This window comes from Anolis sagrei, chromosome 2, assembly GCF_037176765.1.
Source record: "Anolis sagrei isolate rAnoSag1 chromosome 2, rAnoSag1.mat, whole genome shotgun sequence".
NCBI lineage: Eukaryota > Metazoa > Chordata > Lepidosauria > Squamata > Dactyloidae > Anolis > Anolis sagrei.
In genome coordinates this window covers 13,886,643-13,911,437 of record NC_090022.1, presented here as the reverse complement: position 1 = coordinate 13,911,437, position 24,795 = coordinate 13,886,643, and the positions used below count along the sequence as shown (strand labels likewise).

The 24,795-nt window shown below is 44.8% G+C and overlaps 2 protein-coding genes across 4 annotated transcripts; both read left to right on the top strand.

The window, feature by feature from the left end:
* The first annotated feature begins 1,230 nt into the window (after positions 1-1,230).
* On the top strand, positions 1,231-24,795 carry LOC132765891 (zinc finger and SCAN domain-containing protein 30-like). Of its 3 annotated transcripts, none has more exons than XM_067465278.1 (5): positions 1,231-1,352; positions 3,679-4,620; positions 4,962-5,088; positions 5,924-6,058; positions 23,741-24,795. In XM_067465278.1, exons 2-5 carry the CDS (start codon positions 3,889-3,891, stop codon positions 24,673-24,675), a joined length of 1,929 nt encoding a protein of 642 aa, XP_067321379.1. In that variant the 5' UTR covers positions 1,231-1,352; positions 3,679-3,888; the 3' UTR covers positions 24,676-24,795. The 3 variants fall into 3 exon arrangements, with proteins under 3 accessions (XP_067321379.1, XP_067321378.1, XP_067321380.1); XM_067465277.1 differs by lacking the exon at positions 23,741-24,795 and adding an exon at positions 15,813-17,228 and having other exon boundaries at positions 1,232-1,352; XM_067465279.1 differs by lacking the exon at positions 23,741-24,795 and adding an exon at positions 11,403-13,389 and having other exon boundaries at positions 1,232-1,352.
* LOC137096452 (zinc finger protein 3-like) lies at positions 18,173-19,162 on the top strand. Its single transcript, XM_067465600.1, is given in 2 exon segments — positions 18,173-18,509; positions 18,512-19,162. Coding segments are annotated over 2 exon segments (840 nt in total). The 3' UTR covers positions 19,015-19,162.

Below are 24,795 nucleotides of genomic sequence, written 5' to 3'. Positions count from 1 at the left end.
ACAGAACAAAACAAACAAACAGATAAAAAAACAACACAAATTTTGCAAACTTGGTAGCTGGTTAAATGTCCTTTGACCAGTATCTGGCCACTTGGAGTGCCTCTGCTGTTGCCGCAAGAAGGTCCTCCATTGTGCATGTGGCAGGGCTCAGGGTGCATTGCAGCAGGTGGTCTGTGGTTTGCTCTTCTCCGCATACCCTGTAGCCCCATTTCTTAAGACTGGCTCTGCATCTCGTGGTGCCAGAGCGCAGTCTGTTCAGCGCCTTCCAAGTCGCCCAGTCTTCTGTGTGCCCAGGGGGGAGTCTCTCATCTGGTATCACCCATGGATTGAGGTGCTGGGTTTGGGCCTGCCACTTTTGAACTCTCGCTTGCTGAGGTGTTCCAGCGAGTGTCTCTGTAGATCTAAGAAAACTATTTCTTGATTTAAGTCGTTGACGTACTGGCTGATACCCAAACAAGGGATCAGCTGGAGATGTCTCTGCCTTGGTCCTTTCGCTATTGGCTGCTACTTCCCGGCGGATGTCAGGTGGTGCAATACCGGCTAAGCAGTGTCATTTCTCCAGTAGTGTGTGGCGCAGACACCCTGTGATAATGTGGCATGTCTCATTAAGAGCCACATGCACTGTTTTAGCGTGGTGAGATGTGTTCCACGCTGGGCATGAGTACTCAGCAGCAGAGTAGCATAGCGCAAGGGCAGATGTCTTCACTGTATCTGGTTGTGATTCCCAGGTTGTGCCAGTCAGCTTTCGTATGATGTTGTTTCTAGCATCCACTTTTTGTTTGATGTTCAGGCAGTGCTTCTTGTAGGTCAGAGCACAGTCCAAAGTGACTCCCGGGTATTTGGGTGTGTTGCAATGCTCCAGTGGGATTCCTTCCCAGGTAATCCTCAGAGCTCGGGATACTTGTCTGTTCTTGAGGTGAAAGGCGCATGTCTGTGTTTTAGATGGATTAGGGATCAGTTGGTTTCCCCTGTAATAGGCAGTAAGAGCACCTAGAGCTTCTGTTCTACCATCTCAAAGCTCCCTGCTTGAGTGGTAATGGCACGATCATCAGCATAGATGAAACTCTCTGTCCCTTCTGGCAGTGGCTGGTCATTTGTGTAGATGTTGAACATGGATGTTCAACATCTACACAAATGACCTCCCCCTCCCTCCCTCTCTCTCTGTGGAAGGGAAGGGGCTGCAATGCCTCAGGCGGCCACCAGGGGCAGCAGCGCCTTGGCCAAACTCCTCCTTTTCCGCCTTCCTGCCTTTGATTTCCGGCGGCGTTCCTTCCCTCATGGGCAGGGGAGGCTCAAGGCCTTGTGAAACTGGAACTCCCACCATCCCCTCGCCTGGAGCCACGGCATTGCAGGTGGGGCCAAAATAGCCTTTGAGGGAGAGCGCGAAATGGCCTTTTCCTGGCTTCCTCTTGAGCAGGCATTCTCAAACTGCGGCCCTCCAGCTGTTTGGGCCTTCAACTCCCAGAAGCCCTAACGAACTTGTTCAGTTGTCAGGAATTCTGGGAGTTGAAGGCCCAAACAGCTGGAGGGCCGCAGTTTGAGCATTCCTGCTCATGAGGATTGTACCTGGCTGTAGTGGAGGCAATTGTGTAGATTTGGACACAATATTCCTGGTTAGTCCACACCTGGAATATTGTGTCCAATTCTGGGCACCACAATTGAAGAGAGATGTTGACAAGCTGGAATGTGTCCAGAGGAGGGCGACTAAAATGGTCTGGAGAACAAGCCCTATGAGGAGCAGCTTAAGGAGCTGGGCATGTTTAGCCTGAAGAAGAGAAGGCTGAGAGGAGATATGAAAGCCATGTATAAATATGCGAGAGGAAGCCACAGGGAGGAGGGAGCAAGCTTGTTTTCTGCTTCCCTGGAGACTAAGACGCGGAACAACGGCTTCAAACTACAAGAAAGGAGATTCCATCTGAACATGAGGAAAAACTTCCTGACTGTGAGAGCCGTTCAGCAGTGGAACTCTCTGCCTCGGAGTGTGGTGGAGGCTCCTTCCTTGGAAGCTTTTAAACAGAGGCTGGATGGTCATCTGTCAGGGGTGATTTGAATGCAATATTCCTGCTTCTTGGCAGGGGATTGGACTGGATGGCCCATAAGGCCTCTTCCAACTCTTTGATTCTATGATTCATCATCACCTTTGATTTCCTCCAAACTGCACCAGGAGTTAAAGTTCAGCTTGGGAGATCCTTTGTGCCAAGTTGGGTCCAGATCCATCTTCGGTGGGGTTCACAGTGCTCTCTGGATGGGGGGTGCACTATAATAATAATAACAACAACAACAACAACAACAATAAAACTTTATTTATATCTCGTTCCATCTCCCCTAGGAGGACTCGGGGTGGCTTACATGAGGCCAGGCCCATTAATACAGTAAACACAACATTACACAACAGCATAACACAATATAACAAAAGGCATAACAGAACTAAAAACCATAAAATACAAAACCTAAATAATAAGCAAGACAGCAATATAAAGCGGACAGTAAACACACAGAAATTACACAGGGCAAGGCCAAATTTAAGGATAAAATTTTAAAACACTGGGAGATTGGGCAATGGGAAATTGGCTTGTTGTAGGTTTTTTCGGGCTATGTGACCATGGTCTAGAGACATTATCTCCTAACGTTTCGCCTGCATCTATGGCAAGCATCCTCAGAGGTAGTGAGGTTCTCACTACCTCTGAGGATGCTTGCCATAGATGCAGGCGAAACGTCAGGAGAGAATGCCTCTAGATTATGGCCATATAGCCCAAAAAAACCTACAACAACCCAGTGATTCGAGCCATGAAAGCATTCGACAATACAATGGGAAATCGTTGGGGAGGGAGATCCGGATTGAGGAAGGAATTAATTGCATGAACAATAACATAAAGTGCTTCTGAGATCATTTGTGCGCAATTTGGGAGGGAGTATCTTGCAACTCCCTATAACTCCTTATAACTGTAACTCGTATCATCCATTGTTTTTATGTCCCCCTTTTTGTCCAGATCTGTTGTTGGCAGGAATCACAAGGCTCTCTGGATGTGGGTGCCATCTTGGAAAATACATACAGACATACTTTTATTTATATAGGTTCTGCTTTTCCCTTGGTATTGGGAGCCAGGAAGTTTACAAAAAATATATATAATGTACAGTAAGATCCCTGTATACACAGGAGATGTTTTCTTGGCCGGGCCACAGTTACTTGAAACTGCAGATCCAAATGAATGCCAATAAATTAAATTCAAATGTCCTCACTTCCAAACCCAGCCTGCTACAGAGGTGCATTGGAGGACCTAGAGATTGCCAGAGAGGTCTCCTTTCTCAGTATTGGGTACAGGAAAAGAGATTCCACCTAAACCTTGGGAAGAAACTCCTGAAGTTAAGAATTGTTTGACAGAGAAATCTGCCGCTGCCTTGGAGTGTGATGGAGTCTCCTCCTTTCACTTTTTTTTTTAACAAAAGTGGGATGGCTGTCTGTTGAGAAGGCTTGGATTGTGCCTTCCTGCTTGGCAGAATGGGACTGTACTGGATGGCCCTTGGGTTCTCTTGCAACTCTAGGATTCTGTGAGGGATGGAGTTATTCCTCTCTTACCACCTTTTGAGAAGGCAAAGGAATAGATTTTTTAAAGAGATTACAACCAAACTGAATTTTTATTCTATTTCCCCCTCTACATTTCATTCTTTTTAATTCAGGAAGAAATTCCCTGTTCCGCTCAGGAACACATCTCTTCAGAATTGCCTTTATTGATTCCTTCCATTGGATAAGGAAAGAACAGCAACCCTTTGCTCCTGCACATTCAGAGCAAGGTTGGGCAACTCTGTTGTTCAAGGTATTTGCCTGGAAGCAACAATAGTGACTCCTTTCAGCCCAGAACTCAAGTTTGGTTTGAAGAGAGGAAGGGGATGGAGGAGCTGAATACTGCAAATCTGGAACAAGGAACGCCAAGAAAAAGAGGGACTGCCAGAAGCAGGGATCAGTCCGAATATGTGACCGAGGAGCCAATGTGGAAAGCGCCAAAAGAAGGCAACGAGCTTCCAGGTGAAAGGATGCAGCAGCTCTGGGAAGCCCAATGGCAGGAGTTCCTGAAGACCCTCCAGTCGCCTTCCTCTCCATGGGGAAGCCTTCCACCAGCACAGGAAATGCCGTGGGAGGATGCCAAGGCTTTCCTGGCCTCCTTCGAGCAAGTGGCCAAAGCCTGTCGGTGGCCAAAGGAAGAGTGGGTGGCCGGGCTGTTGCCCGCATTGAGCGGAGAAGCAGAGCAGGCCTTTCAGAGCCTGGAAGCCGGAGACAGGAATGATTATGGGAAAGTGAAGGCAGCCATCTTGAGAACGGAGGCCCTGGGAGTCGAGCTGCACCGCCAGCATTTTCGGCAGTTCTGCTGTCAAGAGGTAGAGGATCCGCGAAGGGTTTACAGTCAAGTCCAGGAGCTTTGCAGTCGGTGGCTGAAGCCGGAGAGACGCAGCAAGGAGCAGATCCTGGAGCTGCTGGTCCTGGAGCAATTCCTGGCCAGTCTTCCCCTAGACCTGCAAGGATGGGTCCGAGGCGCAGGGCCGGAGACCTGTTCCCAGGCTGTGGCCCTGGCAGAGGACTTCCTCCTCAGGAGGCAGCAAGAGGCCGATTCCGCCAAGTGGCAGGTGAGACTCCAAGGGCGATTAAAGCAGTGGCTGTGATTGTATTCTCTTATAAAACTAAATAGGGTTTAGATTAGACAGGGCTTCTGAAACTTTTGCACCCACACTTTAGCGGCTGAGGGGGAAAGGGCCTGGGGGCTGTTAGGAATTGTGAGAGTTGTAGTTCAGAGCAGCTGGAGGGCTGAAGTTTGTGCATGCGTTCTCTATATGCATAGAGAACGTAGAGTTCTCTATGCATGCATGAGGAACGTAGAGTTAATGCCGTGGAAGCACAATCAGATCAGTGTCTAGGTCAATGCTGTTGAACATGAGGAGGGCCTGATGGGCATGTCTTGCATTTCCAGGGTCTGCTGGACCACAAAGACATAGGCACCTCTTTGCAGAGTGTTGAGCAGTCACTGTCCCAGCCGGGCCAACAGACTATCTTCTGGCAAGTCCTGCAGGAGGAGGGTAGAAGCACCCAGGCATTTGGTAAGGGCAGCTCAGATCCATGAACTGTCACTTTATGAAATTGAGGCCTCTTCCACACAGCTGTATAAAATCCACATTAAACTGGATTATATGGCAGAGTGGACTCAGATAACCCAGTACAAAGCAGATATTATGGATTGCCTACCTTGATATTCTGAGTTATATGGCTATGTGGAAGGGAGAAGCAGAGATGGCTTCAAGTGCTATATATATGTATATATAGCCGGCCCTCTACATTTGCAGATTATATAATGTGTGGATTTTATTTAAATGTTCTCCTTAGGAATCTCTAGAACCCCCAGTATGATTCTGTGACCAGTATCCAGCAGACGTTGAACATAGAGTCGTGCTGCAGGACCTAGGAATTCCTTAAAAAAGGATCTTCTGAACCCCTAACCCCAGTGAATGGTGGAGTGTTTTGACTGTACTATAAGCACAACCTGAATATTTATTTATTTATTTGACATATTTATCTCACCCCCGAGGGGGGATTCACGGCGGCTTACAGCAGGCATATTGCTTTACGTGCATGTATATATATAATGAGGGGTCATGGACTTGGGATCCAACTGTAAACATGAAATTCCTTTATATTTTTTGTACATAACTTTGGCTTGGTTGAGAACTTTCATCTGTTAGTATGTACCAATTTGTGAGATGCAGATTTAACCATTAGGCACAGTCTCATGTACATAGTAGAAGTAATCATGAAACAGAAGAATGAAATGGGTGTAGCTGACTTTTCTTCGGGGCAGAAGGGAAGCCAAGGTACAGGAGGAAGTTCAGGAGAAAGGCTTCCTGAGAATGAACAGAATTCCTCTCTCTTTGTTTGCAGGTGAGGTGAAGGCAACTTCTCTCAAGGTGGAGGTATCTCAGCATGGTGGGGATGAGCTGGAGGAGAGGCCCGGGGCAGTGAAACTTGTATACCAAGGAGATGGACTGTTGACAACAGAGATGTGTGGACAAAGAAGTGAGTCCAAGGGGGGAAAGGAATGGGGGACGATGCTTGAGAGCAGTACGTGTGAAAAAGATCTTGGAGTCCTCGTGGACAACAAGTTAAACATAGTGAAATGTGATGTGACAGCAAAAAAGCCAATGGGATTTTGGCCTGCATCAATAGGAGCATAGTGTCTAGATCTAGGGAAGTCATGCTACCCCTCTATTCTGCTTTGGTTAGACCACACCTGGAATATTGTGTCCAATTCTTGGCACCACAATTCAAGAGAGATATGGACAAGCTGGAATGTGTCCAGAGGAGGGCGACTAAAATGATCAAGGGTCTGGAGAACAAGCCCTATGAGGAGCAGCTTAAGGAGCTGGGCATGTTTAGCCTGAAGAAGAGAAGGCTGCGAGGAGATATGATAGCCATGTATAAATATGTGAGAGGAAGCTACAGGGAGGAGGGAGCAAGCTTGTTTTCTGCTTCCTTGGAGACTAGGACGCAGAACAATGGCTTCAAACTACAAGAGAGGTGATTCCATCTGAACATGAGGAAGAACTTCCTGACTGTGAGAGCTGTTCAGCAGTGAAACTCTCTGCCCCGGAGTGTGGTGAAGGCTCCTTCTTTGGAAGCTTTTAAACAGAGGCTGGATGGTCATCTGTCAGGGGTGATTTGAATGCAATATTCCTGCTTCTTGGCAGGGGGTTGGACTGGATGGCCCATGAGGTCTCTTCCAGCTCTTTGATTCTATGATTCTGTGATCTCCAAAGGAGGCAGGAAGGCTAGGCATGTCTTGTGGTGTTGCAGCTCCCTGCTGCAGGATTCGCTGAGATCCGTGGAGAAGGAAAAGACAGAGACAGCTTAGCAAGTTTCCAGCATTTATTCTTACCCGGGTAAGGGTGCCCAGCTCTTCAAGATGGCTGATGAAGCACACCTACTGCCCAAATCAACCCAGTATTTATAGAGAGAATTACCAGTTTGCACATGCGTATATCAATTCTGACACGTACACACTACATAATCATTAACAGAATCCTTTTATAAGAACACATTTTGGCAGAGCATCATGACCCCAAATATTTGTTTTTCCATTTGTCTTTTAGCCTTACACCTAGATGACGTGTTCCTAATTTTCTTAAACCTTAAAATGAATCATAACTTCATATATGCTTTTAACATACTTATTCAAAGTAATTCCCTTATTAATTCTTCTGTAATTATTTCCATAATCTTATTTCACTAGAATTGATCTCTTTATAGAATGCGTCTGAAATTGCCTGCTATTTACATCAACTAGACAGGAGATGGCGCCGTCTTAATATCTGACCTTTAGATGTTCCAGTCTTGGATCAATTATTATCAATTTGCCTTGACATTTACATAGTACAATCATTAACAGGTGTCTTTCATGTATTGTTGCCAGGAACATTCCCTTGGCAAGGTCAAGTTGACAAACATTCGCCCAGTAGAAGTAACTTCTACTTCTTATTTCCAGATGACATGTTCAATTTGGTATTAACTTCTTTGATCTCTTAATGATTTATATATTTATCCTAACTCATGAGGCCTCTAACCTGCTATGTTTAATCCAAAGTCAACATTTACTTTTCCAACTATTTATGGAACAAGCCACTCCGACCTTTTATTGTATCTATTGAATTTCCCTTGCTGTAGAAATCTCCCGTCGGCATTTTTCTATTCATTTTAAATTCATTTTTATAATTATAATTATATTTTCTCCTAATGGCTGCCACAGTGGCAGGAAAAGGCTAAACAAAACCACAGGACAGTAATTTGGGAAATGCTCTGTTTCACCAAATGTGGTCGAAGGGATTGTCACAGAGTCTCCTGGGGAAAACCAAGAAGAGCATCTCAAAAGCTGATTCTGATCAGGGTCAAAGGAGGCACAAAATGAAAACAAAAATGATAGACTTGTTTAAGGAAATTAGATCAGCGACAGCCCTCCTTTCCTTTAGAAGGAAATTAAAAACATGGATTTGGGACCAGGCGTTTGGGCAATCTGGCAGATGAATAAAGGACTATGACGACTGATAGGAATAGATAATGTAGAACGAAATATAAACTCTGAGTTGGCGAACGCTGAGCTTGAGATTGGTTTATTGACTGTGAAATATATTGATTGTTTTAACTGTCTTAATTTTTTTAATTGCTGTTTTACACGTTTATTTGGATTATTGTGTAGGCATCAAATTGTGCCTTTCTGTAAGCCGCCCTGAGTCCCCCCTCGGGGGTTGAGAAGGGCGGGGTAGAAGTACACGAAATAAATAAAATAAATAAATAAGGAAAGCCATAGAGGGGAGAAAACTACATATTAATGAAGTAAATCCAGGAAAAATGAACAGAACATTCCGAGACAATGAAGAATTTTGTATTGAAGGGAAACCTAGGTATCCTAAATGTTGAGAAAACATCTCCCTAAGATCAAGTTAGTTAAACTGTCAGGGACATTGTATTGAAGATAAACCTCATGAATACACAGAACATGTGAGGGAAATGTCTTTTAAAAAAATGAATTATTCCCACATGAGGAGGGGGAAAGGATCTCCAAATGTCCCAATTATAGAATGACTAGCTGTGCCCTGCCACGCGTTGCTGTGGCCTATAGTAAAACTTATCAAAGTTGAGGTAGATATCTGGACTATTATGAAAGAGAGGTCCCTACCTATTCCTTCCCCCTTTTCCTCCCCCTTTCTCTCCTTTCTTCCTTCTCTACCTCTTTCTTTCTTTCCTTCTTTCACTACTTGGTTTCATCCTTCTCTCTTTCCTTCTTTCACTACTTGGTTTCATCCTTCTCTCTTTCCTTCATTCCCTCCCCCTTTCTTCCTTTGCCTTTCTTCCCTCCCTGTTTGCTTCCTTCTTTCACTTTTTATTTCCTTTTATTTCACCACCATCATAACAATAACAATAATGCAATGCATTGCCTCCGGGACTGACACCTCTCCCATTCCCCCTAAAAGGGTCTCAGAGGAACAATAGCATAATAATAATAATAGAAATAACAACCTTTACCCGCCACGTGTTGCTGTGGCCAATCTTCCCTCTTTCTCTCCTTCTTTCCCTCCTTCCTTCCTTCCTTCCTTCCTTCCCATCTTTCCTTCTCCTCTTCTTTCTCTATCTCTTTCCTTCCTTCCCCCTTTTTCTTTCTCTTCTGCTGTCTCTCTTTTCTTTCCTTCCATCTTTTCTTTTCTTTCCTTTTCTTCTTCCTCTAACTTTCCTTCCTTCCCCCTTTTTCTTTACCTCCCTTTCTCTTTCTTCCTTCTTTCCTTCCTTCCTGTCTTTCCTAGATTTTGACAGGGCGGGAAGGGGCGGGGTGGGGTTTGGAGGTGGCGTGAAGTAAAAGGAGGTAAGATTGGGGCAGGGGAGTGATGGAGCGTGGGATTGCGTGTGTGTGTGCGGCAGCGGGGGGAGTGATGGAGCGTGGGGTTGCGTGTGTGTGTGCGGCGGCGGGGGGAGTGGGGTTGCGTGTGTGTGCGGCGGCGGGGGGAGTGGGGTTGTGTGTGTGTGCGGCGGTGGGGGGAGTGATGGAGCGTGGGGTTGCGTGTGTGTGTGTGGCGGCGGGGGGAGTGATGGAGCGTGGGGTTGCGTGTGTGTGTGCGGCAGGGTGTGTGTGTGTGCGGGGAGCGGCGCGGTGGGGCTTGGAGTGGGCATGGTTTCCGCAGAGAGAACGTTGGCCGGAAGGCCATGTGCGCGCGCCAGGGAACTTGCGGCTGGGCGCCAATGCGCATGCTCAGTTGTTTTGCCGTTTTGTGAGTGTGTTGTTGTGTTGTTTTTCATTTTGAGTAGATATGTTTGTACCTTGTGGGTTGTGTTATGGGTATGGGAATTTTGGTTAAGTTTCGTTGGGGTTTTTTTGAGTTTTGTTCTTTTGCCGTTTTGTGAGTGTGTTGCTGTGTTGTTTTTCATTTTGAGTAGATATGTTTGTACCTTGTGGGTTGTGTTATGGGCACGGGGATTTTAGTTAAGTTTCCTTGGGGGATTTTTGAGTTTTGTTGTTTTGCTGTTTTGTGAGTGTGTTGTTGTGTTGTTTTTCATTTTGAGTAGATATGTTTGTACCTTGTGGGTTGTGTTATGGGCATGGGGATTTTAGTTAAGTTTCGTTGGGGGATTTTTGAGTTTTGTTGTTTTGCCGTTTTGTGAGTGTGTTGTTGTGTTGTTTTTCATTTTGAGTAGGTCTGTTTGTACCTTGTGGGTTGTGTTATGGGCATGGGGATTTTGGTTAAGTTTCGTTGGGGGATTTTTGAGTTTTGTTGTTTTGCCGTTTTGTGAGTGTGTTGTTGTGTTGTTTTTCATTTTGAGTAGATATGTTTGTACCTTGTGGGTTGTGTTATGGGTATGGGAATTTTGGTTAAGTTTCGTTGGGGTTTTTTTGAGTTTTGTTCTTTTGCCGTTTTGTGAGTGTGTTGCTGTGTTGTTTTTCATTTTGAGTAGATATGTTTGTACCTTGTGGGTTGTGTTATGGGCACGGGGATTTTAGTTAAGTTTCCTTGGGGGATTTTTGAGTTTTGTTGTTTTGCTGTTTTGTGAGTGTGTTGTTGTGTTGTTTTTCATTTTGAGTAGATATGTTTGTACCTTGTGGGTTGTGTTATGGGCATGGGGATTTTAGTTAAGTTTCGTTGGGGGATTTTTGAGTTTTGTTGTTTTGCCGTTTTGTGAGTGTGTTGTTGTGTTGTTTTTCATTTTGAGTAGGTCTGTTTGTACCTTGTGGGTTGTGTTATGGGCATGGGGATTTTGGTTAAGTTTCGTTGGGGGATTTTTGAGTTTTGTTGTTTTGCCGTTTTGTGAGTGTGTTGTTGTGTTGTTTTTCATTTTGAGTAGATATGTTTGTACCTTGTGGGTTGTGTTATGGGCACGGGGATTTTGGTTAAGTTTCGTTAGGGTTTTTTTGAGTTTTGTTGTTTTGCCGTTTTGTGAGTGTGTTGTTGTGTTGTTTTTCATTTTGAGTAGATATGTTTGTACCTTGTGGGTTGTGTTATGGGCATGGGAATTTTGGTTAAGTTTCGTTGGGGGGGTTTTGAGTTTTGTTTCCTCGTTGGATGCCCCTAACAAATTTATATATATAGATTATGTCCAGCAAAGCATACAGAGTAGCCACCGGTGAAGGAAGCCAAGTTGGCTCTCTTTCTCTTTAATTTCCTCCCAAAACAGGAGAACCACAGATCCTCTCAAAGCAAAAGTGAAAAGTACAGATGTGGATGGAAAGAGAGTACTAGTTGAGAAGAATAAAAAATAACTGAAATCCTGAAGTGGCAAGAAAGGAATAGAAGTATCAGTAATGAGAAGTGGAAGGAGACAGAGTTTGGGGACGAGAACAGTGACGAGGACTTGAACAAAATTACTCTCTGTGTCTCTTTAGGTGATGAAAAGAGATGTTGGATCCAGACAGGGATCTCTGAACCGGGGGAATCTTTGCCAAAGGAAAGACACAAGGTGCGGGCAGAAACTTTTCATCAGTGTGTCCCCATGACACCCAAAATCCATGACCCCAGATATCGGTCTGAGAGACGACAGGAGAGAAAACCGCCAGATGAGAAACACAAAGAACTCAGTGGGCTGACCTTAAGCCTTAAAAGTGCTGTTGATGAAACCTCCCAAGTTCCCATAGAAGGAGGAAAGGCCTTGCTTCCCGAGAGTGCAAGAAAATCTTGCTACAAGTCTGATCTTGGGGTCACAGGTCTAATGCAAAGCCCTATAGGATGCCCCATGTCGGGGGAAGATGTCAAGACGAAATCGTTTCTCAGTCATCCTCAGGAAACGCTTAAAGGAGAGAACCAGCAAGTCACTTCTGAATGTGGGGAAAGTCCTCATCAAAGATATGTTTCTGTTCAACTCCAGAATATCCACCCAGGAAAGAAACCTTATGAGTGTCTGACAGATCGGAGAAGCCTTAAACACAAACAAACTTTGAAGAAGTATCGGAAGGGTGATTCAAGGAGAGAGTTGTATATATGTTCTCTGTGTAGGAAAAGCTTTACTAGTAGGACAGAATTAACCAGACATCAGAGAATCCATACTGGAGAGAAACCATACAAATGTCTTGAGTGTGGGAGAAGTTTTAACCGCAGGGAGAACTTGATGAGACACCAGAGGATTCATACTGGTGAAAAACCATACGAATGCCCTTGGTGTGGGAGGTGTTTCAGAAGGAAAGAACAATTGACTCATCATCAGAAAAGCCATACTGGGGAGTAAAGCAAACTGATTGCATATCTGAGAACTCAAGATGGAGATCTTTCAGTGAGACATTCTTCCTGATTTGCCACCCTGGCAAATACCATCCATCCTGTTGTAGTACAGCGTGATAGTAACGTTACTACTACTGGTAGAAGGGAGAAGAGGGCTGCGCAGGTGTTGGAGGAGGAGCAGCAGCGAAAGCGGATTAGAGACATATTCATGGCTCCAACTGATTCAGAGTACTTCGAGGGTTTCTCAGATTGTGAAATGGGGGAAGGAGAGGAAAGCAGGGGAGTTAAGCGGGCTATTCGAGAACAAGAATCACATGAGATCCAAAGGAAGCATATCCATGACATACTTAGCGCTCCAACAGAAGATGAAGACTTTGTGGGTTTTGAAAGGAGTGATGGGACTGGGAGTGACGATGGGGAGGAGGATGCTTTAGACTGGACCCGTGTGCAGGAGATTAGGGACATCTGTACTCAGCCTACCTCCAGTGATGACTCTGAGGGGTTTGCAGAGGACTGGCAATCTGGGAACACTTGGGAAAACCTAAGTCTTGAAAGACGCTGGCAAAGGTGGAGAGATGGGCGTCAGTGCTCAGCTGCAGGGAATGGGGCAGCTGAAAGTGATGATGAAAGGGTGGGGTTCATCCTCTGATGAGGAGTTATAGGATACAAGTTGGTTTGATTTCAATGGGTCTTTGCAGAAGGCAAAGTGTCTTATAGGCCTTGGATCTTTGTTACTGCCATTACTCTCAAGTTTGGGTCCTTGGACTACAGATCTCCGTGTTTCCGTGACTTCTGGCTGGAACTCCGTAAGTGTTGACTTCAACCTCCCCTTTGACTCTGGACTGTGTTTTGACGACGACTTCGCTTTTTGGACTGCTTCATCTCATTTTGGATGTGCCTGGACTTCGGACTGTTTTTGGACTTCGATTTTGCATGCTCCCACCTTGTTTTCTTGTGCTTTTTTGGACCTTTTGAATTTCAAGAAGATTGCTGTAACTTTTTGTTATCCCAGATTATACTCCAGTATAATCCAGATTATATTTAAATTGGATTTTTTTGCTTAGCGGTTGCTGTAGACTCTTAGTTTGTGGTAGAGGCACTGAGTTAAGTGTCCCTAAGCCTTTTTTGTGTTCAATAAACCTTTGTTTGGACCTTTTATATTGTGTTTGGCATTCTTGAGGCTTCTGGGTCTTGACCCATCCACCTTGCCCTTGGTCGGCCCCTCTTCCTTTTTCCTTCCATTTTCCCCTGGGCACACAGAAGACTGGGAGACTTGGAAGGCGCTGGACAGGCTGTGCTCTGGCACCAACCCAAGCCCTAACCCCATCCTCACCAGATGACCGTCCTTTATGCTCTGCTTTCAATTTCTAAAAGATGTTTGTTCATTCATTCAGTCGCTTCTGACTCTTTGTGACCTCATGGACCAGCCCACGCCAGAGCTCCCTGTTGGCCGTTGCCACCCCCAGCTCCTTCAGAGTCAATCCCATCATTTCAAGGATGCCATCCATCCATCTTGCCCTTGGTCGGCCCCTCTTCCTTTTTCCTTCCATTTCCCCCAGCATCATTGTCTTCTCTAAGCTTTCCTATCTTCTCATTATGAGGCCAAAATACTTCATCTTTGCCTCTAATATCCTTCCCTCCAATGAGCAGTCGGGCTCATTGAAGTATGGACTGGTTGGATCTTCTCGTGGTCCAAAGCACTCTCAGAATTTTCCTCCAACACCACAGTTCAGAAGCATCTCTCTTCCTTCGCTCAGCCTTCCTTATAGTCCAGCTCTCACATCCGTAGGTGACTATGGGGAAAACCATTGCTTTGACTATGCAGATCTTGGTTGCCAGTGTGATGTCTCTACTCTTCACTATTTTATCAAGATTGGTATTGCTCTCCTCCCAAAAAGGAAACATCTTCTGATTTCCTGGCTGCAGTCTGTGTTTGCAGTCATCTTTGCACATAGAAATGCAAAGTCTGTCACTAACTCCACATTTTCACCCTCTATTTGCCAGTTATCAACCAACTGGTTGCCATAATCTTGTTTTCTTATGTTTAACTGCAACCCAGCTTTTGCCCTTACTTCTTTCACGTTGTTTAGAAGGCTCCTCAGCTCCTCCTTGCTTTCAGCCATCAAAGTGATTTCGTCTGCACATCTAAGGTTGTTAATGTTTCTTCCAGCAATTTTAACTCCAGCCCTGGATTTAGCATTTCCCTTTTTTTGGTATGGGGATATAAATGGATTTTCTTTCCAGTCTGATGGCCGTTCTTGTGTTTTCTATATTTGCTGGCATATGGCGTGCATCACCTTGACAGCATCATCTTTCAAGATTTTAAACAGTTCAGCTGGGATCCCGTCGTTTCCTGCTGTCTTGTGTTAGCAATACTTCTTAAGGCCCATTCAACCGGGTTCTAATTCACTCACCACACAGTCAAAACTATCCTCGATATTATTATCCTTCCGATCGCCAAGCCCTGGTATTTCCTTGTCACAGATATTGGATCATCTTGTTGTCTTATGTTTCTCTCAGTCCATGGGAAGATGACAAAAGGAAGGAAAGCTGGGACAACCTGGCTTCCCTTGAAAGTAGGATGTCTCTGTTGGTAGATGACTAGTTCACCAGGGGGCTCCCCTCAAGCGGTTCTGCTCCAAGACTCGAGGGGGCCAGGTTATTGTCATGCAATCAGTCTTTGTTTAAAACCTTGAATCAATAGGGAAATGCCTTGGGAAATGGGCTACCCAAGGCTGATGTCATGCTGGAGGTCATGAAAAGGTGGCTTCCCCATATTTCATATACAGACATACACTCAGGGGTCAGGGGAGATACATAAGGGATAATGAAGCATAAGGGAATTTCATATACACCCATCCCACCCACCAGAGTCCAGAAACCATATCATCCCTTAATCATGATAAAGAGAGTTCATGCAGGAAAGTGGGGAGAGGGGTCCCTGATACCTAAAAGTTCACAAAAGTGGAAATGAATGGCAAGGGAAACATAAAACATAAGGTTTCTCCTGGTTAACCTTTAGCTTAGATATGTAAATGTTTCTCAGCTCAAAAAAGGAGTCCCTTTTGTTTGTGAATCATTGACTGATATGGGGAACTATTAGGAGAGCCGTTAATTCTCTAGCCCAGGTGTGTCTCAGATGGAAAAAGTCAAATGCTTTTGTAGCATGGTTTTCAGTAATAAATTTGTTACCTTCTGCTATAAATATCTGAAAATGGGGCATAAAATTTGATTAAATGATACACACTATCTAACATGGGAAGGGTCCTTGTCCTTAGCAAGACTATAAGTTACTATCTTTTATTGGGGGGGGGGGGGCGTCATGTTCGCCTTCACCATTACAGAATTTTTGTGAATAATATTAGGGCAGCTTTTGATGGTCTTGAAGTCTTTTGTTCTTTGAAGCAAAAAGCTCAGAATTGTACACCTAAATGATACACATACACCTAAATGATCCAAGGTGAGCAAAGATATTTTGAATCAGATAGAAAGCAAGAGATGCCAGGAGAAAAGTCCAGATGTCACACATTAGGAAAGCGGTGGCCAGAACAGAAACAAATGTCCTCTTTCTCTCTCTTCAGGTGATGAAATGGGTTCTTGGAACGAGATGAAGATATCTCAGCAGGTAGAGTCATCGCTAGCAGAAGCGATGAGACAGCAGCTCAGAGGTCAGGAGTCGAAGAAGTTAGTGGAGACAGAGAGGAAACACACGAAAACTATTATAGGTGATGATAACAAGGCCTCCACAAACACGGGGAAGCCCTTGTTCTCAAAGTGTGGGAGAAAATACCACAATGTGTCAGATGAGTTTGCTGATCTGAACCCAAGAAAGATAGATGCTGAATGTCATGAAGATGGAGAAAGAAGCACGAGCCACAGACAGTCTTTACAGAGATCCCAAAATGTACCTACAGGAAGGAAACTGCAGAAATGTGCTGCTAGTGACAATGGCTTCGAATCTAGAGCGCACCTAGCAAGCCACCAGCAAAGTCACACTCAACAAAAGCCACACCAAAGTTCTCAGGATGAGAAAAATAATCTGGTGCACCAGGGAAGCCTTACTGAGGTGAACCCCTATAAATGCTGCCAGTGTGGCAAATGTTTTACTCGGAGATCTAGCTTAAAGAATCACCAGGTAATCCATACTAGGATGAAACACTACACATGCTCTCAGTGTGGCAAGTGCTTCACTGTGAGATCTAGCTTGAAGGACCATCAAAGAATTCATACTGGAGAGAAACCCTATAAATGCTCTCAGTGTGGCAAGTGCTTCACTCAGAGATCTAGCTGGAAGGACCATCAAAGAATTCATACAGGAGAGAAACCCTATGAATGCTCTCAGTGTGGCAGTTGTTTCAGTCAGAGAGCTAGCTTGAAGGAACATAAAAGAATTCATACTGGAGAGAAACCCTATGAATGTTCTCAGTGTGGCAAGTGTTTCACTCAGAGTTCTAGCTTGAAGGGCCATCAAAGAATTCATACTGGAGAGAAACCCTATGAATGTTCTAAGTGTGGGAAATGCTTCCGACGGAGTACGCTTTTAACTCTCCATCAGAGAATTCATATAGGAGAGTAATGTTATATATAGACAATAATATGTCAAAAATACGGCCTCCGAGCAACTTGTAGGAGGCACAGAAGAAAAACAAAGTGTGCAGCCTTCATTTAACTTCAAAGCCTTGAAGTGACACATTTATTTAGTTATTTTCTAAAAGCTACAAAAACAATAAACATAACTTATGTACAGGAGAAGTTACAGATGCATCTTGCTTCTCGCCTAACATTGCTGCGAGAACGAATGACTTGTTCCTTATCAGATTCCATGCTGCCGTAACCTGTGATGAAAATAAGAACTAAGCAAAGGTTATGTATGCTCTTAGGCATTAAATCACTGCTCTGTACATTTAACTCTTGTTTAGCATTCCATTCTGCACCAAACCCAGAACTTTAAACTATGAGCAATATTTCACCTTAATTAAACAACCGTACATAATAAAAGTTTGACAAAAGTAGTTTTAATGCAATTTGGTTGTATCTACCATTTCATGTAACTGCAATTCAACCAGGAAAGTATCATCCGGGGGTCTTACTGTAAATAAAGAGCAGTTGCCAGAAAATACTTGTTTCATGTATCTGTGGTTGATCTTGGTATCCAGTATGTCATAACGACTGTTTAATTCCTCATTTTTGGTTTTGCTGACAAACTGCATGTTTGAAATATGCCTTGCCAAAACATTTGCATGTCTGAGTATCAAGGTTCAGATTCTTTCCCCTCTACCCTTCCCTGATTGAGTGATTCCATTTCCTCTCCAGAAGGAGAGATCATAGAATCACTGAGTTAGAAGAGACCTCATGGGCCATCCAGTCCTATCCAATTCTGCCAAGAAGCAGGAAAATCTCATTCAAAGCACCTCCGACCTATGGCCATCCAGCCTGTTTAAAAGCCTTCAAAGAAGGAGCCTCCACCACATTCTGGGGCAGAGAGTTCCACTGCTGAACAGCTCTCACAGTCAGGAAGTTCTTCCTAATGTTCAGGTGGGATCTCCTTTCCTGTAGTTTGAAGCCATTGTTCCATTGCGTCCTAGTCTCCAGGAGAGCAGAAAACAAGCTTGCTCCTTCCTCCCTATGACTTCCCCTCACATATTTATGCATGGCCCTCATCATGTCTCTTCTCAGGCTTTTCTTCTGAAGGCTAAACATGCCCTGCTTTTTAATCCATTCCTCATAGGGCTTGTTCTCCAGACCTTTGATCATTTGAGTCACCCTCTTTCTCTGGACACATTCCAGCTTGGAGTCAACATCTTCCTTCAATTGTGGGGCCCAGAAGTGGACACAATATTCCAAGTGTGATCTGACCAAGAGTGGTAGCATGACTTCCCTGTACCTAGACATTACTTCTTTTTATGCAGGCCAAAATCCCATTGGCTTTTTTTGCTGCTGCATGACATTGTTGGCTCACGTTCACCCTCCCCATGAGGAGGGTGCTGTTGAGCCAGGCATCGCCCCCCATTCTGTATCTTTGCATTTCATTTTTCTCCTGCCTAAGTGGAGTATCTTGCATTTGTCCCTGTTGAACTTCATTTTGTTAGTTTTGGCCAATCATCTCTCTAATCCTTTACAGAGATCCCAAAATGTTCCTACAGGAAAGAAACTGCATAAATGTGCTACTAGTGAGAATGACTTCAAATCTAGAAGGTACCAGGAACGCCACCAGCAAAGTCACACTGGACAAAAGCCACACCAATGTTCTCTGTGCGAGAAATGCTTCAGCCGGAAAGATAATCAGGTGAGGTAATTCATACTGGGATGAAACACTATACATGCTCTCAGTGTGGCAAACGATTCACTTTGAGGTGTAGCTTGAAGAATCATCAACGAATTCATACTGGAGAGAAACCCTATGAATGCTCTCAGTGTGGCAAGTGTTTCACTCGGAGATCTAGCTTGAAGGAACATCAACGAATTCATACTGGAGAGAAACCCTATGAATGTTCTCAGTGTGGCAAGTGTTTCACTTGGAGATCTAGCTTGAAGGACCATCAAAGAATCCATGCTGGAGAGAAACTCTTTGAATGTTCTCAGTGTGGGAAGTCTTACGTTTGTGGAGTCAGCTTGAAGAAGTATCAAAGAATTCATACTGGACAGAAACCCTATGAATGTTCTCAGTGTGGGAAATGCTTCCGACAGAGGTTATATTTTATTGCTCACCAGAGAATCCATACTGGAAAGAAACCGTATTGTGCCTTGAATGTGGAAGAGGCTTCCCTTGGCAATATCTGTTGAATAGACACCAGAAAACTCATATGTCCTTCATAAGGGCTCTGTCTTCTGTGAGTGGAGAGAACTTTGGTCTGAAAGATGCACTGATGAAACAGTATTTATGAAGGGTGCGGAATCATAGAATCACAGAGCTGGAAGAGACGTCATGGGCCATCCAACCCCCTGCCAAGAAGCAGGAAAATTGCATTCAAAGATAATGTATACTCTATAGTTCCTATTTCCCTGGATGATCCCTGGATGATTCTGAGGAATGAAGCTTTTCCTACGGGACAAGCTGTCTGTGTCCTATAGACTAGCTTCCTTGTGTGTGACTGATTAAAAATGGCTCCCTTCTCTTCTGAAAACCCAAAAGGGGGCGGAACTAAGGAACCTAATGATGATGGACAGGTGGCCTGCCCTATAGCTGCAAACTTTAACAGGAAGCTACCCTTCTGTAAAATCCCAAGCCCCGGGCTGCAAGCAAACACTCAATGCAAAGCAAATAAAGTGGGAGCTTCTGGTACAGCTGTACCAGCACACATAGTTTTAAAAAACTTGGCATTATATTAAATGTCCTTTGACCAGTAGCTGGCCACTTGGAGTGCCTCTGGTGTTGCCGCAAGAAGGTCCTCCATTGTGCATGTTGCACAGGCTGCATTGTAATAGGTGGTGTGCGGTTTGCTCTTCTCCACACTCGCATGTTGTGGCCCCATTTCTTAAGGTTGGCTCTGCATCTCATGGTGCCAGAGCGCAGTCTGTTCAGCGCCTTCCAAGTCACCCAGTCTTCTGTGTGCCCAGGAGGGAGTCTTTCATTTGGTATCAGCCATGGATTGAGGTTCTGGATTCCTGTGAGTATCTCTGTAGATCTTAGAAAACTAATTCTTGATTTAAGGTGTTGGTGTGCTAGCTGATATCTGAACAGGGGATGGGCCGGAGATGGCACTGCCCTGGTCCTTTCACTATTGGCTGCTACTGCACAGCAGATTTCAGGTGGTGCAATATCGGCCAAACAGTGGTATTGGGCGTAGACATTCTGTGATAATGTGGCATGTCTCATTAAGAGCCACATCCATTGTTTTAGTGTAGTGAGATGTGTTCCACACTGAGCATGCGTACTCAGCAGCAGAGTAGCAAAGCGCAAGGGCAGATGTCTTCACTGTATCGGGTTGTGATCACCAGGTTGTGCCAGTCAGCTTTCATATGATATTGTTTCTAGCACCCACTTTTTGCTTGGTATTCAAGCAGTATTTTTTGTAGGTCAGAGAACGGTCCAGGGTAATTCCCAGGTATTTGGGTGTGCTGCATTGCTGCAGTGGGATTTGTTCCAGGGTAATCCTCAGATCTCATGGTGCCTGTCTGTTCTTAAGATGAAAAGCACACGTCTGTGTTTTAGATGGATTAGGAATCAACTGGTTTTCTCTGTAATAGAACCTGTAATAGAGCTCTCCGAACCTAGAGCTTCGGAGAGCTTCTGTTCAACCATCTCAAAGCTCCCTGCTTGAGTGGTGATGGCACGATGGTCAGCATAGATGAAACTCTCTGTCCCTTCTGGCAGTGGCTGGTCATTTGTGTAGATGTTGAACATGGATGGAGCAAGCACGCTCCCCTGAGGCAGGCCATTCTTCTGTTTCCGCCATCTGCTTCTCTAGCCCTGAAATTTAACAAAAAGCTCCTGTTTTGTAACACATTTTCTATGAGGTGGGTGAGGTGGTAGTCCTTTGTGATATTAAAAAAAAATCTCAGGGAGAACGCTATGATTTACAGTGTCATAGGCTGCTGACAGGTCTATGAAGACAGCTCCTGTAATAGGAACAGATATTCTTCCCAAACATAAGGAAAAACACACTGATGGCCAGAGCTATTTACATGGGAACCTGGTGAGGTATTTCACCTGAGGTATTTGATCATCTATCATGAGTGCTCAAATTCATGAGTGCTCAAATCATGAGTGACAAGGTTATCTTTGGTATGACAAAGTCAAAGCATAGACTGCATTTTTGGACAGGCGGGTGACTTTGTGCCAGGAGTGCTTGGATTGAGTATTCCTGTATGGCAGAGGACTGGCTGGGGTGACCCTGGGGTCTCTCCCAACTTTATGAGTCTATGAATCGCAGCAGTAGAATGCTGTCAGTGTGACAAATGTTTCTGGCAGAACACTTGGTTGGGCACCTGATGACCCATGCTGCAGATGGCCCCTGAAATGCCAGAATGTGGCAGAGACTTCTCTCAGAGAGATGTAGTGCTCAAACATCTGGAAACGCACAAGAGACGAAAATCGTGGGAAGAATTTCAATTCAAAAAGTAGACTGATTAAGCATATTTTATTAAAATCTCTCTCTAGGAATCCCTAGGTCCTTCAGTATGACTCTATGATCAATTCTCAGCGGAAGTTGGCCATAAAGTTGCACTATATTCTCTAGGAATATCACAGTTCTCCAATGCAACTCTCAAGTCATCTTATGGCAGACTTTGATCATAAATATATCTCTAGAGAGCTCTAGATCCTCTGGTTTGATCCATAAAGTCCTCCTGGAGAAGCCTGATATTCTTGAAGATAAGTTATCTCCGATTAAAAACTAATATCGATGTTATTGGTTATAATAATCGCTGTTGTTCCCACTTTCCCAAGTGTAAATCACAAGACTCATCATCATAGGTGATAACCTGTAGCTGGGTATGATTCTCTTCCGAAGGCAGAGTCTTGGTGGTGGGTCTGTAAGTGACTGTGAAGGCCTGTTCTGGATCCACATGGTATTTTGCAACGCGGACATACCACCAGATGGAAAGTGTTGAGGAATAAGGGTTTGCTTGACGCACCTTATTCCTCTTGGGATGTTTCTCCCTTTCACCCTCTATTTGTGCCCATTCAAAATTCATAGCACTGTTGGTAACAGCTGACCTCCAGCTGCAATGCACGATGGCCAGGGCTTCCCAGTTCTCTGTGTTTGTTCCACAGTTTTGAAGGTTAGCTTTAAGCCCATCGTTAAATCTCTTTCGCTGTCCACCAACATTCCATTTTCTACTCTTGAGCTGAGAGTAAAGTAGCTGCTTTGGGAGATGGTGATCAGGCATCTTGATGGTGGAGAATCGTCACATTAATGCTTGTGGTCTTTGCTTCTTCCTATGGGTGCATCTATACTATGGGAGCCCCCGATGGCACAATGGGTTAAACCCTTGTGTCACCAGGACTGAAAACCAATAGGTCGCAGGTTCGAATCCAGGGAGAGCACGGATGAGCTCCCTCTGTCATCCCTGGCTCCCCATGCGGGGACATGAGAGAAGCCTCCCACAAGGATGGCAAAACATCAAAACATCCAGGCGTCCCCTGGGCACATCCTTGCAGACAGCCATTTTTCTCACACCAGAAGCGACTTGCAATTTCTCAAGTCGCTCCTGACACCAAAAAAAAAATCTATACTGTGGAATGAATTCATTTTGACACCATTTTTAACTGCCATGGCTAGAGAGATGGAAGTATGTGAGTTGTTGTTTTACAAGGTCTTCAGCCCCCTCTGCCAGAGTTCTGATGCGTCACCCAACGACACATCCCTTGATTCCATAGCATTCAGCTATGGCAGCTCAAATGACATGGATTTATACAGTGTAGATGCACCCTGACAATGTAGTTGTCAGCAGGTTATGGAAAATGGAATGTTGAAAGACAGGAAAGGAGATTTAAATATTTATTTATTTTATTTATTTCGAGTATTTCTACCCCGCCCTTCTCAACCCCCGGGGGGGGGGGGGGGGGACGACTCAGGGCGGCTTCCAGCCGGCACATATTTGATGTCTACATATCAGCACAATAAATAACATAACAACAATAAACATCAATAGTTAAAACATTAAATTAAACATGGGCTCAAAGCCAACCCTTACAAACTCCGGCATAGACACCGAGAACTGGGAAGCCCTGGCCCTTGAGCGCTCCAACCGGAAGTCCGCTGTGACCAGCAATGCTGTAGAATTTGAAGAGGCACAAATGGGGGGTGAAAGAGAGAAACATGCCAAGAGGAAGGTGCGTAAAGCCAACCCTGACCGGGACCGCCTTCCACCTGGAAACTGATGCCCTCATGCGGGAGAACATGCAGGTCAAGAATAGGGCTCCACAGTCACCTACGTACCCACTGCCAGGACACTGAACTTGGAGGACAATCTTACTTGGACAACAAGGGATTACCTAAGTAAGTATGTAATGGAATATGTTGATGTGTAACAAATGGTTTAGCATAGATCCTAATGTGTGAACCTCAGACTCTGGTTTAAATCCAACCCTCTGAACTTTTCCCTGTGACCATATCCCTGTTCCTGTGACACTCTTTTTAGTTTTCCTCTTTCCAAATGATTGAATACATTGCTTTGTTGTTGTTCATTCGTTCAGTCGTTTCCGACTCTTCGTGACCTCATGGACCAGCCTACGCCAGAGCTCCCTGTCGGCCGTCACCACCCCCCAGCTCCTTCAAGGTCAATCCAGTCACTTCAAGGATACCATTACATTGCTACCTTTAACTTTAAGGCGAAATATATTTTCCCTTTTGTTCTGACCACTGCTACAACATCTTGCCCATCTGAGAACTTCTCCAAATGTTAATTCAGCCTCAAACTGACAAAGGTTCCTGGCCCTTTTCCTAGAGTCAAACGTGAAAATAGTGAAATTACATCTTAGAAAGACCTAGAAGAAGGATTTGACAGGACTCTGAACAAGAAATGGCCAGAACTTAGACCAAATTCCTCTCTCTTGTCTCTTCAGGTGGTGGAAAGAGCAGTTGCATCAAGATGGAAGATCCTCCACCTGAGGGACCTTTGCCTATGGAAACACTTAAGGGATGGGAAGAAGTGTCTCCATGGAGTCTCCAGGTGACAAATGAGATCCACAAGCCGAGATGGGATTCAAAGGAACAAAAGAAAAAGAAATTGCCACTGGAAGGAGAAAATAAATGCAGTAAGTTTGCAGAAGGACGCCTTCCTGAGGTCAACAAAAATTGTGCCATGCAAACTGCAGGTGGAAAGTCCTTGTCCTCCAGATACAGCAGAAGACACCACTACAATGCGAGGCTTGTTGCAATGCACAACAAAGGAAACCTCTTTCTGTGTCCTACCTTGGGCGAAACCATCCAGCAGAAAAGCAACCTTGAAAAACATCAAGGGAGTGCTGTAGGCAAGAAGCAGCCCCAGCTCTCTGAGTCCAGAAAAAGTTTCCATCCTGGTGTTGACTCTGTCCAATCTCAGGCACTTTGTGGACCCTCCACGAGCGGAAAAAGCCGCCTTAACATAAAGGCATTAAGTCAAGATCAAGGCTTTCAGACAAAAGCAAAGCCCTACCAGTGCAGTCAGTGTGGGAAGTCCTACAGACACCGGAAGGCATTGACTCAGCACCAGAAAATTCACACGGGAAAGAAACATCACAGATGCTCCATCTGCGGAAAAGGATTTTATTATAAGGACCCGTTACTGAGGCACCAGCGCGTCCACACAGGAGATAAACCATACCAGTGTTCCCAGTGCGGCAAGTGGTTTCGGCAGAAGGCCCATCTGATGTCTCACCAGACAGTCCACACGGGAGAGAAGCCCTTTAAATGCCCCAAATGTGGGAAGGACTTCTCTCGGAGAGATAAGCTGATCCGACACCAGAGTGTCCATAGGACACAAAGGCCTGTGGCACATCCAGGTGGTGGAACGATCTAGGATCTTATAGCAAGACTGCTTGAATTTCCCTTATCTGGAAATCCAAACTCTAAAATACCTCACAATCTCAAAATGGTGGCTCTGATAGGGGCCCTTTTGCTTTCATTGTTCAAAGTTTGT